Here is a 14,668-nt window from a genome sequence, read left to right as displayed (position 1 = left end):
AAGATGCGGATATCGAATGCACCAAGTGAAAAATAATATACCCTCCTCTCTACTGTGAGCGACTGCAGTTACGAACTCCAACAAAATTGACCGTGCAACTTCGCACTGCCCCAAATGTACATTTGTGAGCAATGGGTGTGTGGTTAAGCGAGTGAGTGAGTTTGTGAGTGACTGGCTGGTTAAGTTGGCACAGTTGGGGGTACAGCTGGTGCCATCTACCTGTCATTTCAGTCAGCCAACCCATAAAACCTGGGTCTGTCCGGAGACCTCCTGTCAGCGAGCCTTCGACACTTCACGTGCCCTCAAAGTGCACCTAGCCTGGCACAGGCGCCGTTGTGACGTCACTTAGTGACGAATGGTTAAGTGAGTGGATGGGGTGGGGTGTAGATGGGTGAGCGGGGTGGCTGGGTGAGTAGGTGGGCGCTTGAAGTGGGTGGGCGAGTGGGGTTGGGTGGTTGAGGTGGGGGGGGAGGGTGCATCTCCAATTCACCAAGTCTCGGACAAAGCAATCAAACAGCTGAATCACTTCGAACTGAACCCCTTATCGTTTGCTCCTTCGTTTGTCCGCAGCAAATCACCACCGACCACCACCACCAACCATCATCATCTAGCCATGGTCCACCACCACGCGAGACAAAACCCCGCCCCCTCGACCGTGTGACGTCACCTCGTTCCGCTTTAGAGACAACGACAGCCCCGCCTTTTTATTTCCCACTGCGGATAGGTGAGCGCGCTCGCCCCCCCCCCCCCTAACTCGCAGTTCCCGCACGCGATTGGCCCAGCGCGCAGTCACGCGGTGGAAGGGGATGGTGGAGAAGGAGAGGGCAGGGGGGGGGATTGCTGTGTGCGCCGGGCGCGCGTGTGCAGTGGGAAATCTGATCGCGCGCGCCGCCCGCCGCTGCCATTGTCTGAGCGCCATTTCGCTTTTTCCCTCCCCCCCCTCTTCCCCGTCGGCTGCCCTCCGTTCTTCCCCACCCCTGCGCCGCGCGGTCACGGCATCGGCGCCTCGGAACAACGCGAATAAGGCGAGGGCCACGACGACGACGACGAGGGCCGTCGCGGACGAGGCGAGGTGAGCGCAAGTCGCCGCCGCCGCTGCTGCGCTTCACCGTGATGCGTAACCGACATCGAGTGTGGGGAGAGGGATGAGGGGGAGGGGGGGCGGTGGAGTTGTGGTGGGGGGGGGGTGGCCGCCTGCGTTCTACGGACCACGGCGCGCCTCGCTCGGTACCCTGGCCCAGCCCAGACCGTGGCTTCCGCCGTGCAAGGCCGCGATGCATTTTTTTTTGTTTCGATTTTTTTCGTTATCGAGGTGGGTTTTTTTTTTAGACATTTTTCTGGCGATGCGGTTATTGCTTTGGGGTTGTTAGAGACGTTGAAGGCTGCTGCTGCTGCTGTTATCGGACGACGCAACATGGTTCAGATCTACACCCCCCCACCACCACCACCCCCCCACACTTCTCTGCCTCCCCGGGTTAGCGGGGAGCGGCAGCCCAATTTGACACTTGGCCAGATCTGCGTGCCTGGCCCCCCAGAGATCACTGTCGCCTGTGTTCGGCCCCCTTTTTCGCTGCTCTAAAAGTTAAGCGAAGTCCCGCCGCAGGTAACTCGGAGCGAGGCTGCCGGGGATGTTGTAGGTTCAGTGGAAGTCGCTAAGGCAGTTTGAGGCAAACGAAGGCAAGCCCAATCGCTCACCCATCCTTGCCAAGATACATGTAAATAACAATATAATAATCGTCACTGTATATAGCGAGAGTTTGGTGGAGGCGTGGGACGTGTAGCCTCTCGAGGAATCTTAAAAAAAAAGTTTTGAGGGTTCAAGAGTTCATCAGATACTTTCCCGGCTGAAACTAAGAGAAATATACTTGACAAAAAAAGTAGTTTTACTGGGTAGGTTCGGTATTTGCAGAGGCTTTCAGTTTATTTTCCAGTTCTTATTTTCAATGGCCCGTTTGGATAAAACACTTGCAGAGGATTTTAGATGGTTTTGTTATTTGAGGGGTGTATAAGTTGAGGGAACAAAACATAAATCACTGGAGGTGTTTTGCCACTGGTCACTTGATCGCAAATTCCTCCCCGTCTACTGGTCCAGCGGATCTTAAACATAGTAATAATTCGAAATTAACCACGTGCTCAAGGTTGGTCCGTTTAATAACTTAAATTAGCCACGTGTGATACGTGGCCAGTTAAAAATAAAGGTGCGTATCGTACATATCACGTGCGATTAACATTTATTTTAATAACATTGCACCAACCTTTAAATTCGCTAAGGCACCTTACTAAATGTTTGTAATTGCATGTAAAATCTAAGCCTTATGTTATTTTGACCAGTATCGTAATGTCTGTGGTGTTCTCAGGTACGCTTGACTCACACCCATGGATAAGGTTGAGGAAACATTGGATGACTTGAAATCGCCATGTCAAGCTTTATCTGCAGAGGAGGAGCGGGCCATGCCATTTGACGGTGATTCTTCCGACCCCAGACACACTGACGAGCAAGGCAGCCACAAGCCAACCGTGTCGGAATTAGCTCCGCATTCGGACAAAGGCGGGAATGACAATGATGGGACACGCAGGGAATTCCCATCCTCCTCTGGCTCCCAGGTAATAGAAGTTTGTACGGACGCTGATGAAATCGACCACGACGCCATTCGCCCATACGTAGAGGTCGAGACAGATTTGGAATTCGTTTCTAAAAGCCCTGAAGAGCTGGGGGCCAAGCCAAAGACTAAAGCCGCTGGCGTGAGCGCGCTCGTGGACTCATACTTTCGCTTCGCGCCATGGGCTGGCAAGAAGAAGCGCAACGCATGCCGGAGGTCAGACGACTCTGCCTCTGCTGATCGGGAAGGCTCGACAAAAAGCCTGCGTGAGCGGCGTCACGGCAGTGCCGTGACCTCTTTGGGCGACGTGGGTTCAGATGACGACCAACATGCGCCGTCCACGGAGCACACCCTGGCGCAGCAGCAGCGCACCATGCACAATCGCTCTTTCCGTGAGCGGCTCAAGGACACCATGGGCCACTGCTTTCCCGTGCGAGCGCCGCAGCAGAGCAAGAGGCTTGCTACCGCGGGACCTGCATCGCCGCCGTTGCTCTCGACATCGCCGTCCCGACTGCAGAGCTCCGCGGGGACGAGCGGGCCTTTCTCTAACAAACGGAAGATCCACCTCTCCGAGCTCATGCTCGACCGCTGCCCATTCCCGGCCGGCACGGAGCTTGCACGCAAGTGGCACTTAATCAAGCAGCACACGGCGCCAGTCGGCCGCTCGCAGAGCCTCTTCCTGCCAGGTAGTTTTGACTCGCCGGAGGACGAGGAGGACCTGCTGAGGGAGCGGAGGCGGCTGAGCATCGAGGAGGGTGTGGACCCACCGCCAGATGCCCAGATCCACACGTTCGAGGCCAGCAGTCGTGTCAATGCACTCTACAAGCTGGGCCCCAAGCTGGCTCCGGGGATGAGCGAGCTCGTGGGCGACGCCAGGGGAACCGCGGTGGCCGCAGCGGTGGCGGTGGTGGGGGCATCTGGAACTCAGCCAAGGCCCACCGGCGAGTGCCTCTCAGAGGACGAGGAGAACATGGCGCTGTGTCTTCATCCCCGGCGAAACCGGACCAAGGAGGAGCCTTCCTCGGTGGTGCCGAGTGGCATCGGCGGCCTGGGCCAGCTCCTGTACCAGCCGGGCGCGATGGCCGCCGCCTCGAAGCGCGTGCACACGCAGATCGACTACATCCACTGCTTGGTGCCGGACCTGGTGGAGATTACAAACAGCTCGTTCTACTGGGGCGTCATGGATCGCTACCAGGCTGAGGCGCTGCTGGAGAACCGTCCCGAGGGCACCTTCCTGCTGCGCGATTCGGCCCAGGAGGACTACCTCTTCTCGGTGAGCTTCCGGCGCTACGGCCGCTCGCTGCACGCGCGCGTCGAGCAGTGGAACCACAACTTCAGCTTCGACGCGCACGACCCGTGCGTGTTCTACGCGCCGGCCGTCACGACGCTGCTGCGCCACTACAAGGACCCGAGCGCGTGTATGTTCTTCGAGCCGCTGCTCGCGACGTCGCTACCCAGGACTTTCCCCTTTGGGCTGCAGCGCCTGTGCCGCGCGGCCATCTGCAGCCGCGTCACGTACGACAGCACGGAGGCACTGCCCATTCCGCAGGCGCTCAAGGAGTACCTGCGCGAATATCACTACAAGCAGAAGGTGCGCGTGCGGCGGCTTGACGCGCCGCGTGGTTGGCTCAAGTAGCCCGTCGCGCCATCGTTCTCGCTCGTTTTTTTTATTTTATTGGCGACGTCGGTGATTTAATTTTCGTTTTGAGTTTTCTTTCTCTCCCCCACACCCCCTCTTTCTCCCATTCTATTCCCCTCTTTCCCCCCAACCCCGCCCCTTCTCTAGTTGGGGAGCTTTTGCACAGTGTGTATGTATGTAATATGTACGTTTGTTGGTTGGTCGCCAAGTTGACACTCGGCAGGTTTGCAGTACAAAAAAAAAGAAAAGAAAATGCATCAAAACTGAATGTTTGCTTCAGTTCGAGTACGAGAGGTTATCTGGGCATGCCAGCTTATGCATTTTAAAAAAAAAAGCTATATTGTTTACAGCTGTCCATGGAAAAGGGCATGAACGAGCACTTCACCATACAGGCTGTCCATTTCACTTGAGCTTAAACCGGGGAGCGTTGGATGGGCTGTGTGCAACCATTTGTATACAACAAGTATGAACGATCATTCGGCTCTTAGCGATAAATCATAGGGCGCGCCGTCACCGAGAAACCGATGACGCCGTTCGTCAATTTTATATCGGAGGAGGGAGCGGCGGTGAATTTTGGAAGAAAAATAAATAAAATCCACGTGGTCAGGAATACTAGCATGTGATTGGCTGCATGCCTCCAAAGAGAGTCGTGGTTTAACGCTAGGTATGACACATTTAGTTTGCTTTGTGCTCTTGCTGTGATTGCTGCCCACCGCCTTTTCAAAGGTACATTAATGCATTTATTTGTGTAAATTCCTACCTCAAGATGTATTTTACTTTTTAGTTCTTTTTTTGTTGTTGTTGCATAGTGCTTCGTTGCTATGTAAGCCAATATGTTTATATCAAATTATTTTTTAATACAAAAATTGAACTTAAAAAAAAATTGTAGGATATATATTACAACAAAAAAAGAGAAGACATTAATTGCTTGACTAATATTTAGTAGCTGCTGCCGCTGAATGCATCACTTGCATGCATCTTGATGTGAATGGCTTTTTGTCGAGTTCACTATGTTTGGTCTAGTGCCGGTTTACGCCCGTCCGTAGGTCTGAAAGAGCCAATTTTTTTTTAAATTTTTCTGGCGCACAAGTTTATTAAACCTAGCGCGTTCGAATTTTTATTTGCTTCAACAAGTCTGGCGTACACACAATTGTGCACAGGTTTTTTGTTGACCAACACTGCCGGTTTTGCTTTGAAATGACTTTGGCTGAAGTCGTCGCTGGGAATTGTTTTTCTCTTTGCACTCTCGGTCATGTGCTTAGAAGTTCAGAGGCACTACAATGATTCTCTAAGTACGTTACGGAAAAAAAATGTTGCTTAATGCAGTAATGTATTATTTCTGCAGTATCGAATGTTGATAAACAAAGTTTATTTTTCGTTTGGAAATCGGGGATGACATTATTTTTTTGCGGTTACGTGGATTTAGACTGCCGACCTGGGCAGGATTGGCTGTAAAACGAGCCAATTTAAATTGTAATTGTTTTGTTTTTCGCTCGTTAACGGAGCTTAAACATGTATCACCATAACTGATTTCCTGTCCTTTCATTGTAATCTTTTCATGCATCAAAAAAGGCACCTCCTGCTTGTGTATATTTCTTGTATTATTACATATAATGGTGCTAAATAGATAACTTAGAAGAAGAAAAAAAAATCTCGCACTAAAGGATCATAGAGTAAATGGTATATAGCTTTTACGTAAAAAAAAACTTTATTGAGACGTAGGTTATTCCATTCATCATCGCAGAATGCTATTTTTGCTGTTTTGACAAAATAGGCAGCCGCTTTCCTTCCCTTTTATTTGCAACATTTCTGAAAATATATGCAACAAGAGGAGAGAAAAAACCCAATCGGCAGTTGTTTTTCATTCAGTGTAGCTTGTATATGCTGTGCGACAAAGTTATGCAGAAACACTTTCAATGTGTCGATGGTGTTTCCTGTACTCTGGGGTAAAACAGCAGCTCTTACTTTGGCTTCACACAAAGCCATATATTACTGCAAACAGCCATTCTCTATCGAATGCATCTCCCCTTTCTGTATAAGTAGAAGGTCGGCGAGCCTTCGCTGTTTTTCACAACGGCGTTTGGAACGCTTTTGGTTGCTGGGCCCGGTGGCGCAGTGACGGGCGGTGGCGAGTTGTCACCGGAGTAGGTGAATGTGGCATTAAAAACGAGTCTCCCCCCCCCCCCGTAATGGGCATCGCTCGGACGACGATGATGATGATGATGACGACAATGATGGTTTCAGGTTGGAAGCTGTGCTGCAATATGAAGGGATTACGGTCTAACCCAAAAACCCTTTGCTTTAATGCCACAGGTTTAACAACTAAAATGTGCACTTCCAGTCAAAAAATAATTTCTTACACTGGTGCTAATCTTGCCTCTCTTGGATGGCTGTGATGTGTGTGTTGCTGACGTGGGTGAGTGCAAGGAGATTCAGAAGGAAGCTGTGAGTTCAACGGTACTGTGCCTTGCGATGTGACCTTTCAACAGGCTGGTATGCCACTGCGACGTTATCGAAATGGCTGATTATTATGAGAGTGGCGACTAAAGTAGCGTAGTTCCTATAGACAGGAAATGCCATCTGCACCGGAGCATATTTCAATGTTATATCGAGAGAAATTATTCTTCTAATTTGTTTGATCAATACATAACATGTTAGCTGCAGTGTCAACCATTCATGTTACTGAGAATAAAAAATAATTCACTTACCTTGTGGGTGATGTTTGCGTGCATTTTTATGCGTTTACTGTGATGGGCGAGCAATATCTTGTCGCACTTAACTATTTGGCGATTATGGTCTGTATCAGGTGTTTGAAACCTCGTGCGTGTTATAAATTTACGTTGTAGAGCTCTGTATCAGTCATTTTCTGGATGAATAAATACCACCCCACGTATTTTCGGTCAGGGGTTGTTTGACCATACTTCATGCTGGTCAGTGCAGGCTAGTGAAAGGTGTCAAGGACCAGTTCATATATCACTCGCCAATATAGCTAACCGTGGCTGGAAATAAAGCTAATATTTTGGGGTTCATAGCGCAATGCTCCACCATCCCGCTCACCAAATATATGTTGGATATTTACAACTGCTTAGACTGAGCAATGCACTTTACGTTTTGTGTACAATCACAGCGCCATGTGCTGTCGAACATTTATCGAATGCATGTTGGGCATTTAACTTGGCATCGCAATTCAGTGTTGCACCGCAGAGATTCTGCTTTTAGACCGATGTTTCATACACATTGGCTACCGCGTGCGCATCCGATACGAGCGTTGTGCCCAAGCACTTGCCACAGGATAAGGAAGGGGGCACAAATGTTCAAGCAGAAGAGACCTCCAGAGAAGGCCATGACCTCCACGTTCCGCTGCGATCCCTACGGTGGGAGACGGACTGGATGCCACTGGAATCCAAAGACTGCAAACTGAAGAGTGAGTGTTGTCGTTTGCATATTCATATTTGGGGGGTGGGTAGCCTTACCGTGTCCGTCAGGCAGACTGGCAAACACCCACTCGTCCCCATTCCGTGCGTTCAACTTTAAACGGAGGTGGTTTGCAAATGTGCCAAAAAAGGTGTCTCGGGGGAGTTGAGGTGTCGAGTCGGTTCTCCTATAACGTGGGTAGTTAAGTTACTGAAGAATGGCCCGTTATAGAAATATCGCGTTATATTCAATGATAATGTAGGGGTAAAGCACACTGCGATAGCACGTGAGATGCGTATATGCAGGCTGAACAAAGACCGAGGCGCGTGGGTAGCATCTAGAAGCATCCAGCAATCCTACCTTCTGTGATGCTTCGCCGAAGCAGCCGTACAACCGCTTAGTCCTACTCGTGCGACATAGTTCATTCAATTGCGTTGTAACGAATTTGAATCTTCGTTATATATATTTAAAAAAGTAGTGTTTCTTAATACATTAATCGTGTTGTGTCGAATTCGCGTTATGAAAACATGCGTTATGGGAGAACATACTGGAGTAAAAAAAAACAACTGAAGGTGGATTCAGAGGTTTTAGTTTACTCAGCTGACACTACTGAGAAACTGTGTTCGAATCCAGGTAACTGCCAGTAATTTAATTGGTGTAGTGAGTGGATGATCTCAACATGGTCACCAATGGTTGCACGGAAGACGCATGTCATCAAGTTTGATTCTGCATCCAGCTGAATAAAAAAGTCATTTGACTTTCAGGCAATGAAGGTTACTGTGAGTGGCATACCGAGTGGAGAAGTGCTGCCCTCCTAATGTGTGAACCAGTGGTCATATAAACGGATCTCAGAAGTAGCTCTGACATCCACTTTCGTGGGCTGTACATGACACCAATAGCAAAATGTAACTCTTAGACACCTGTCCTGAATAGTGGGCATATGGTGATTTACCACTGTACCCACCCCTTAGTAATCTGGTTAATTGTCACAATTTGAGGTCAAGATTCGATTCAACAACAGATAATGTTAGTCTTTTTTACCATTTCATTGTTTATATTTTCCTCCTGTCTCCTTGATATTATTTAGTTCAATCTGTTGACCTAAAGTAACCTTACCACATCATACAAATTACACGATTCGTAATTGATTCTACAGTTAGACGCTTGTATCGTGAGCATACATAATTTGATCCATTGTCTGCATCGTTACATACTTTACTCGATACAATACAGTATGTGATATGACTGCGTCTCCCGACATTGTGTCAATAGGTACAAGACTTTCACATTAAAGGATTCAATTTCTCCAATACCCTGTTACATGAGACGTGTTTTAATAAGCATGTTGTGACATTGTATTCGACGAGAGGTAACTTGGTAAACTTGTATAGACAACATGGTGGGTCACAAGGTATATAGCATTCACAAAACATTTTAAAGCCATATAAATTGATGAGCATCATATTAATAAAACACTGCCACCGGTCCTAAACAGTAGAGGTGGAACTATACATTGAACAATCAACATCGATTCGATGTTTTTGTCGGTGTTGACGTTCTCAACGTGTGCAAGTTATATGCCAATTTAACACGTAGGCTCATGCCAATGTTGCACTCGGGCTAGCGGAGCATACGGACGAGTTAGGAAAAATCATTGCATACGCAGGGATTGCACAACGCTTTCCAACACGCGTTTGTCGGAAGTATTGCATTGCAGTCGAGAAGCTGGCGGGACACTGGCGGGGCAAAAGGCGTTTGCGCATTTTTGCAACAACTTTTTTTTTATCAATACGGTCCATTTTCTTCCGTATGGTCAGTCCCTAGTAGTAGTGTCACGACATTAGTCAAAAGTAGGATTCACATTGGATGGACAGGCGAACTTGAAAAGAGTTTTATTTCGGTTGGAACGCATTAAAGAACAAACTATACAAACAATCGTTACTGCCCCGAGAATCGGGTACCCGGCCCGGCGTACGTGAAGAATTTGGCTTCGAGTTTTGAAAGTAAAAAAAAAAGGTTCCAGTTTCACTCAGCACCCTTTTAAAGCCGCCTGTTAACGCGTTGCCCTGTTTGTCACAATGTGCCTTATTTTATCGGCGGGGGTGACCACTAATAGTTCATCGGTCATCCATCTCGGTGGAGCCTGGATGAAAAACAGATGTCACGTTACCTTAAGCTTGCAGGGCAGAGGTCGAACTTGGGTCAGCTGGGGGGGTGGGGGTTTGGGCAAATGGTTTCGGGCGGTGGCTGTCGAGTTGTTAAATTACGAGTAAAACGTGGTTTCAAGTGTAACAAAGAATAAAGTTGCAGCCCTGCAATTTCTTCATTGTGCCACTGCTAGTGGAAGTGCTTCCACGATAGGGAGCTCTAGAAAGCCCCCTCCTAGAGCTGGCTAGATGTATTTGAAGAGGCGTGGGTACCTAAACTAAATTATTTTAGTTTTTTTACCAGGTTAGGCCCACTGGGACTACCATATATAAGCTCTTTTTCAGAAGCGACCTTGCCACAAATGATAGCTCAACGAAGTGGCCTATCTTGTGGACATTTATTGCATTCAAGTACTTACACTTTCCCCACCACTTTTGACCTGCTGATCGACAATTATCTGCGGTGGTACCCATTTTATGGGGTGGACAGATAACCTTCCCCATTGTTTAATCCTCCGTTTCGGGAGATTGAACGGGCCATCTCTGGATTACAAGTTCAGCGTGCTTATCATTAACCACATGGCAGCGTCCGTTTAAGTGCACGTGAATAGTACTCGCTTTGTAGATTGTACCAATCGGGCTGCAATATAAATCTGCTTCCTCCTCTCGCTGGCATCCTCCTACTCGTTTATGGTCTGACGTGTCCTGCTCCCCTTTCTCCGCTCATTCCTGCCTTGGGCCATCATCTTCACATCCACTCCACAGTCCTTCCTATTCTGGCTCACCACTTCAAACCACTTCTATGTGTCGAACTTCTCTCGCACCGTACGTAGCCAACCGAGCTAATCGGAGGTGCGTGGGAAGGACGACAAACTAGGCCTGCCACTCGGTCTCTGCCGTCATTATTCCACATTCGTCACTTCTTCTGATATGGGTTTATCGCACTTCGAACGACATGTCTTGGCCATCTGAATCTCGAGATGGGTTCCAGCACACTTGCAGTCTTCCTTGTCGCCTTATTAAGTTGTGACCACAATCGATTTTTTTTTTATTTTTGGAGCAGGAATTTAGCCAAATTCAGTGCAGAACACAATTTAATCTGATGGGTTTTTTGTTGTTGTTTAGTCAATGGTGACCAAGGTGAGATAAATCAACTCTCTGCATACTTGATAATCCCGCTGCTGCCTGGATTCGAACCCAGGATCTCAGCAGTGCCAGCTCAGCGCTCTAACTTCTGAGCCATCCTGCCACCTCCGTTGTAAAATAACTCGCCGAGGTGGCGGGGAGATGTTATCTCCCTTGCCTGGTACGCAGGAGGTCGCGAGTTCGGTTTTAGATACTGACGATTCCTGTTGTGTACTTGGAGTTTGCGTGTTCTCGCTCCCTGTAGTGCCCTCTGGTTTTTCCCTCCGCAATTAGAAAATACACGTTCAAATAATTTGACTTATACGATAAACTCTAACGCGTGATGATGCAAGCCACTGAGATAAGCTATCCTGTGTGGCCAGGTTGCCTCTGAAAAAGAGCTAAGAGTTAAGTATGTTCTTATCGCTGTATTACAAAGTGTTTATAAAAGCCGTATAGCTGTAGCATATTAAAATACACACCAGTGTAAGATAGTAGGCATATGACGATTCATTGATCTGTCAATTAACTTCAAGTGGGATTCTCTGTCCATTGTGAGGACCGTGAGGATAAAGTGGGCAAAAGAAACCCCCTTAAAAAATCATAACTTGTCCGAAAGTGCCAACTTCTTTTTTGCGCGCGCAAATCAATGTTCCTTTCAGACGCTTTGCGCTTTCGAGGGTTGGCGATCAGGAGGAGCAGGAGGCGGCTGCTGTCGCAAGAGGAGCCTGTCCAGGACGATCGCTTCCCGCATCCCTTCCCGCGACCCGCACTCCGCACAACGATGCGATTTAACGCGCCACGCCGACAAGGCCTCATTGTGCTTCCCTGCTCCTGGGCAAGAACGCTTTCCAATTACAATTACCCGCCCGCTCCTCAGCAGCCACTGTGCACGGTGCGTGGGAGTTGGGGGGTGGCGGGGGGTGGGGGGGACCAGCAAGCGGCAAGCGTAGAATCCGCCGGGTCTGTTCGCCGAATCGGCAACGCGTCGGCCGTCTCTGGCCAATGTGAGGTGCGTGTCTAATAAATTGTGTGCAGCCGTTGCTCGTCACGCAAACCCTTACATCGTCGCCACCCCCCTCATCCCAAGCATTTCCCTCCGTCTTCACACAAATCCCTCATTCATTCATCCGCCACACTGACCCCTCCAAAGACAAAGATCCCCCCTATAGCCTTCAACGGGCTGTAGGAGCAATTGCTGTTAGCGAGCACCTATGGAAGTCGGCACACGAGGGGGCTGGGTGTCCAGCACCACGCCCGGCCGCCTTCGTCATCCTCGTGGTGATGACTTCGCACCAGGGCTGGTGTTGGCCGTGAGCAGGAATCGAACTTGGGACTGACCCCTCCACCATCACACATCGGGACACACGCACCCCTCCATCAACCCTCATGCACCCCTCCATCCTAACACGTACAGTGAGGGAAAAAAGTGTTTGATCCCCTGCTGATTTTGTACGTTTGCCCACTGACAAAGAAATGATCAGTCTATAATTTTAATGGTAGGTTTATTTGAATAGTGCGAGACAATAACAAAAAATTCCAGAAAAAACGCATGTCAAAAATGTTAAAAATAGATTTGCTTTTTAATGAGGGAAATAAGTATTTGACCCCCTCTCAATCAGAAAGATTTCTGGCTCCCAAGTGTATTTTATACAGGTAGCGAGCTGAGATTAGGAGCACACTTAAAGGGAGTGCTCCTAATCTCAGATTGTTACCTGTATAAAGGACACCTGTCCACAGAAGCAATCAATCAATCAATCAGATTCCAAACTCTCCACCATGGTCAAGACCAAAGAGCTCCCCAAGGATGTCAGGGACAAGATTGTAGACCTACACAAGGCTGGAATGGGCTACAAGACCATTGCCAAGCAGCTTGGTGAGAAGGTGACAACAGTTGGTGTGATTATTCGCAAATAGAAGAAACACAAAAGAACTGTCAATCTCTCTCGGCCTGGGGCTCCATGCAAGATCGCACCTCGTGGAGTTGCAATGATCATGAGAACGGTGAGGAATCAGCCCAGAACTACACGGGAGGATCTTGTCAATGATCTCAAGGCAGCTGGGACCATAGTCACCAAGAAAACAATTGGTAACACACTACGCCGTGAAGGACTGAAATTCTTCAGCGCCCGCAAGGTCCCCCTGCTCAAGAAAGCACATATACATGCCCGTATTAATTTTGCCAGTGAACATCTGAATGATTCAGAGTGCAACTGGGTGAAAGTGTTGTGGTCAGATGAGACTAAAATGGAGCTCTTTGGCATCAACTCAACTCGCCGTGTTTGGAGGAGGAAGAATGCTGCCTATGACCCCAAGAACACCATCCCCACCATCAAACATGGAGGTGGAAACGTTATGCTTTGGGGGTGTTTTTCTGCTAAGGGGACAGGACAACTTCACCGCATCAAAGGGACGATGGACGGGGCCATGTACCGTCAAATTTTGGGTGAGAACCTCCTTCCCTCAGCCAGGGCATTGAAAATGGGTCGTGGATGGGTATTCCAGCATGACAATGACCCAAAACACACGGCCAAGGCAACAAAGGAATGGCTCAAGAAGAAGCACATTAAGGTCCTGGAGTGGCCTAGCCAGTCTCCAGACCTTAATCCCATAGACAATCTGTGGAGGAGCTGAAGGTTCGAGTTGCCAAACGTCAGCCTCGAAACCTTAATGACTTGGAGAAGATCTGCAAAGAGGAGTGGGACAAAATCCCTCCTGAGATGTGTGCAAACCTGGTGGCCAACTACAAGAAACGTCTGACCTTTGTGATTGCCAACAAGGGTTTTGCCACCAAGTACGAAGTCATGTCTTGCAGAGGGGTCAAATACTTATTTCCCTCATTAAAATGCAAATCAATTAATAACATTTTTGACATACGTTTTTCTGGATTGTTTTGTTGTTATTCTGTCTTTCACTGTTCAAATAAACCTACCATTAAAATTATAGACTGATCATTTCTTTGTCAGTGGGCAAACGTACAAAATCAGCAGGGGATCAAATACTTTTTTTTCCCTCACTTTAACGCATCATTCCCATGTTCACCCCTCCATACCAAAGCACGCTCATCCATCCCTGCACGCATACACACACTTTCTCCAGTCTCACTCTCACCCATACATTCTCACGCACACCCCTCCATCACCACCGCCACCACCCCCCTTTCCCCTCACCGCATCTTCACACATGCCCTGCTATCCTCGCGCACCACTCCATACTCTTCCTGACCCCTCAATCCCTACTCTCACCCCTCCATCCTCACCCACACCCTTTCGTTCCCCTCCCCCCACCCTTCACTGATCCATCCGTCCACTATTTCAATTTGTGCAAACCGTGAATATAATCGATTTGTAGCACGCACGGGTGCGCGTGCATCGCGAGTGTGAGAATATTTATATATATTTTTTTTAAATCTGCGAATCGATGCGCCGTTTTATAATAATAATTCAAATGTATCATGCGCATTCCATCCTAGGATCCCAATGCGCAACGCATAAAAAGCAGGAGACAAAAACAGAACCAGGGGCAACCGACCAAGCGAAAGAGTGAAGGCCACTTTTAAAGAAATGGGTTTTCAAAGGAGACTTAAATATATCTACCGACTCTGATTGCCCCGATTTCAAGTGGCAAGGCGTCCCACAGCGTGGGCGCTCTGCCTGCCCCTTGCCCACCCACCCATCTCCCCGGGCTCGCTGGGTGACAGCTGCTGTTAAGCTGGAATAAGACTCGCGGAGGCGTTGCTGGGG

At 48.6% G+C, this 14,668-nt stretch overlaps 1 protein-coding gene across 1 annotated transcript; it reads left to right on the top strand.

Annotated features, from left to right (window-relative positions):
* Positions 1 to 790: 790 nt before the first annotated feature.
* LOC116947729 (suppressor of cytokine signaling 5-like) lies at positions 791 to 6,946 on the top strand. Its single transcript, XM_032963779.2, has 2 exons — positions 791 to 1,072; positions 2,358 to 6,946. Exon 2 carries the CDS (start codon positions 2,377 to 2,379, stop codon positions 4,234 to 4,236), a length of 1,860 nt encoding a protein of 619 aa, XP_032819670.1. The 5' UTR covers positions 791 to 1,072; positions 2,358 to 2,376; the 3' UTR covers positions 4,237 to 6,946.
* The last annotated feature ends 7,722 nt before the right edge of the window (positions 6,947 to 14,668 follow it).

This window comes from Petromyzon marinus, chromosome 31, assembly GCF_048934315.1.
Source record: "Petromyzon marinus isolate PM22_M1 ecotype Great Lakes invasive population chromosome 31, UKy_Petmar_22M1.pri1.0, whole genome shotgun sequence".
Lineage (NCBI taxonomy): Eukaryota > Metazoa > Chordata > Hyperoartia > Petromyzontiformes > Petromyzontidae > Petromyzon > Petromyzon marinus.
Note: the sequence above shows the minus strand (reverse complement) of the source record. Positions and strands in the feature narration are given on the sequence as shown.

Excerpts from the sequence above, each read along its gene's own strand:
- LOC116947729 (XM_032963779.2), top strand. The coding sequence starts at position 2,377 with ATGGATAAGGTTGAGGAAACATTGGATGACTTGAAATCGCCATGTCAA.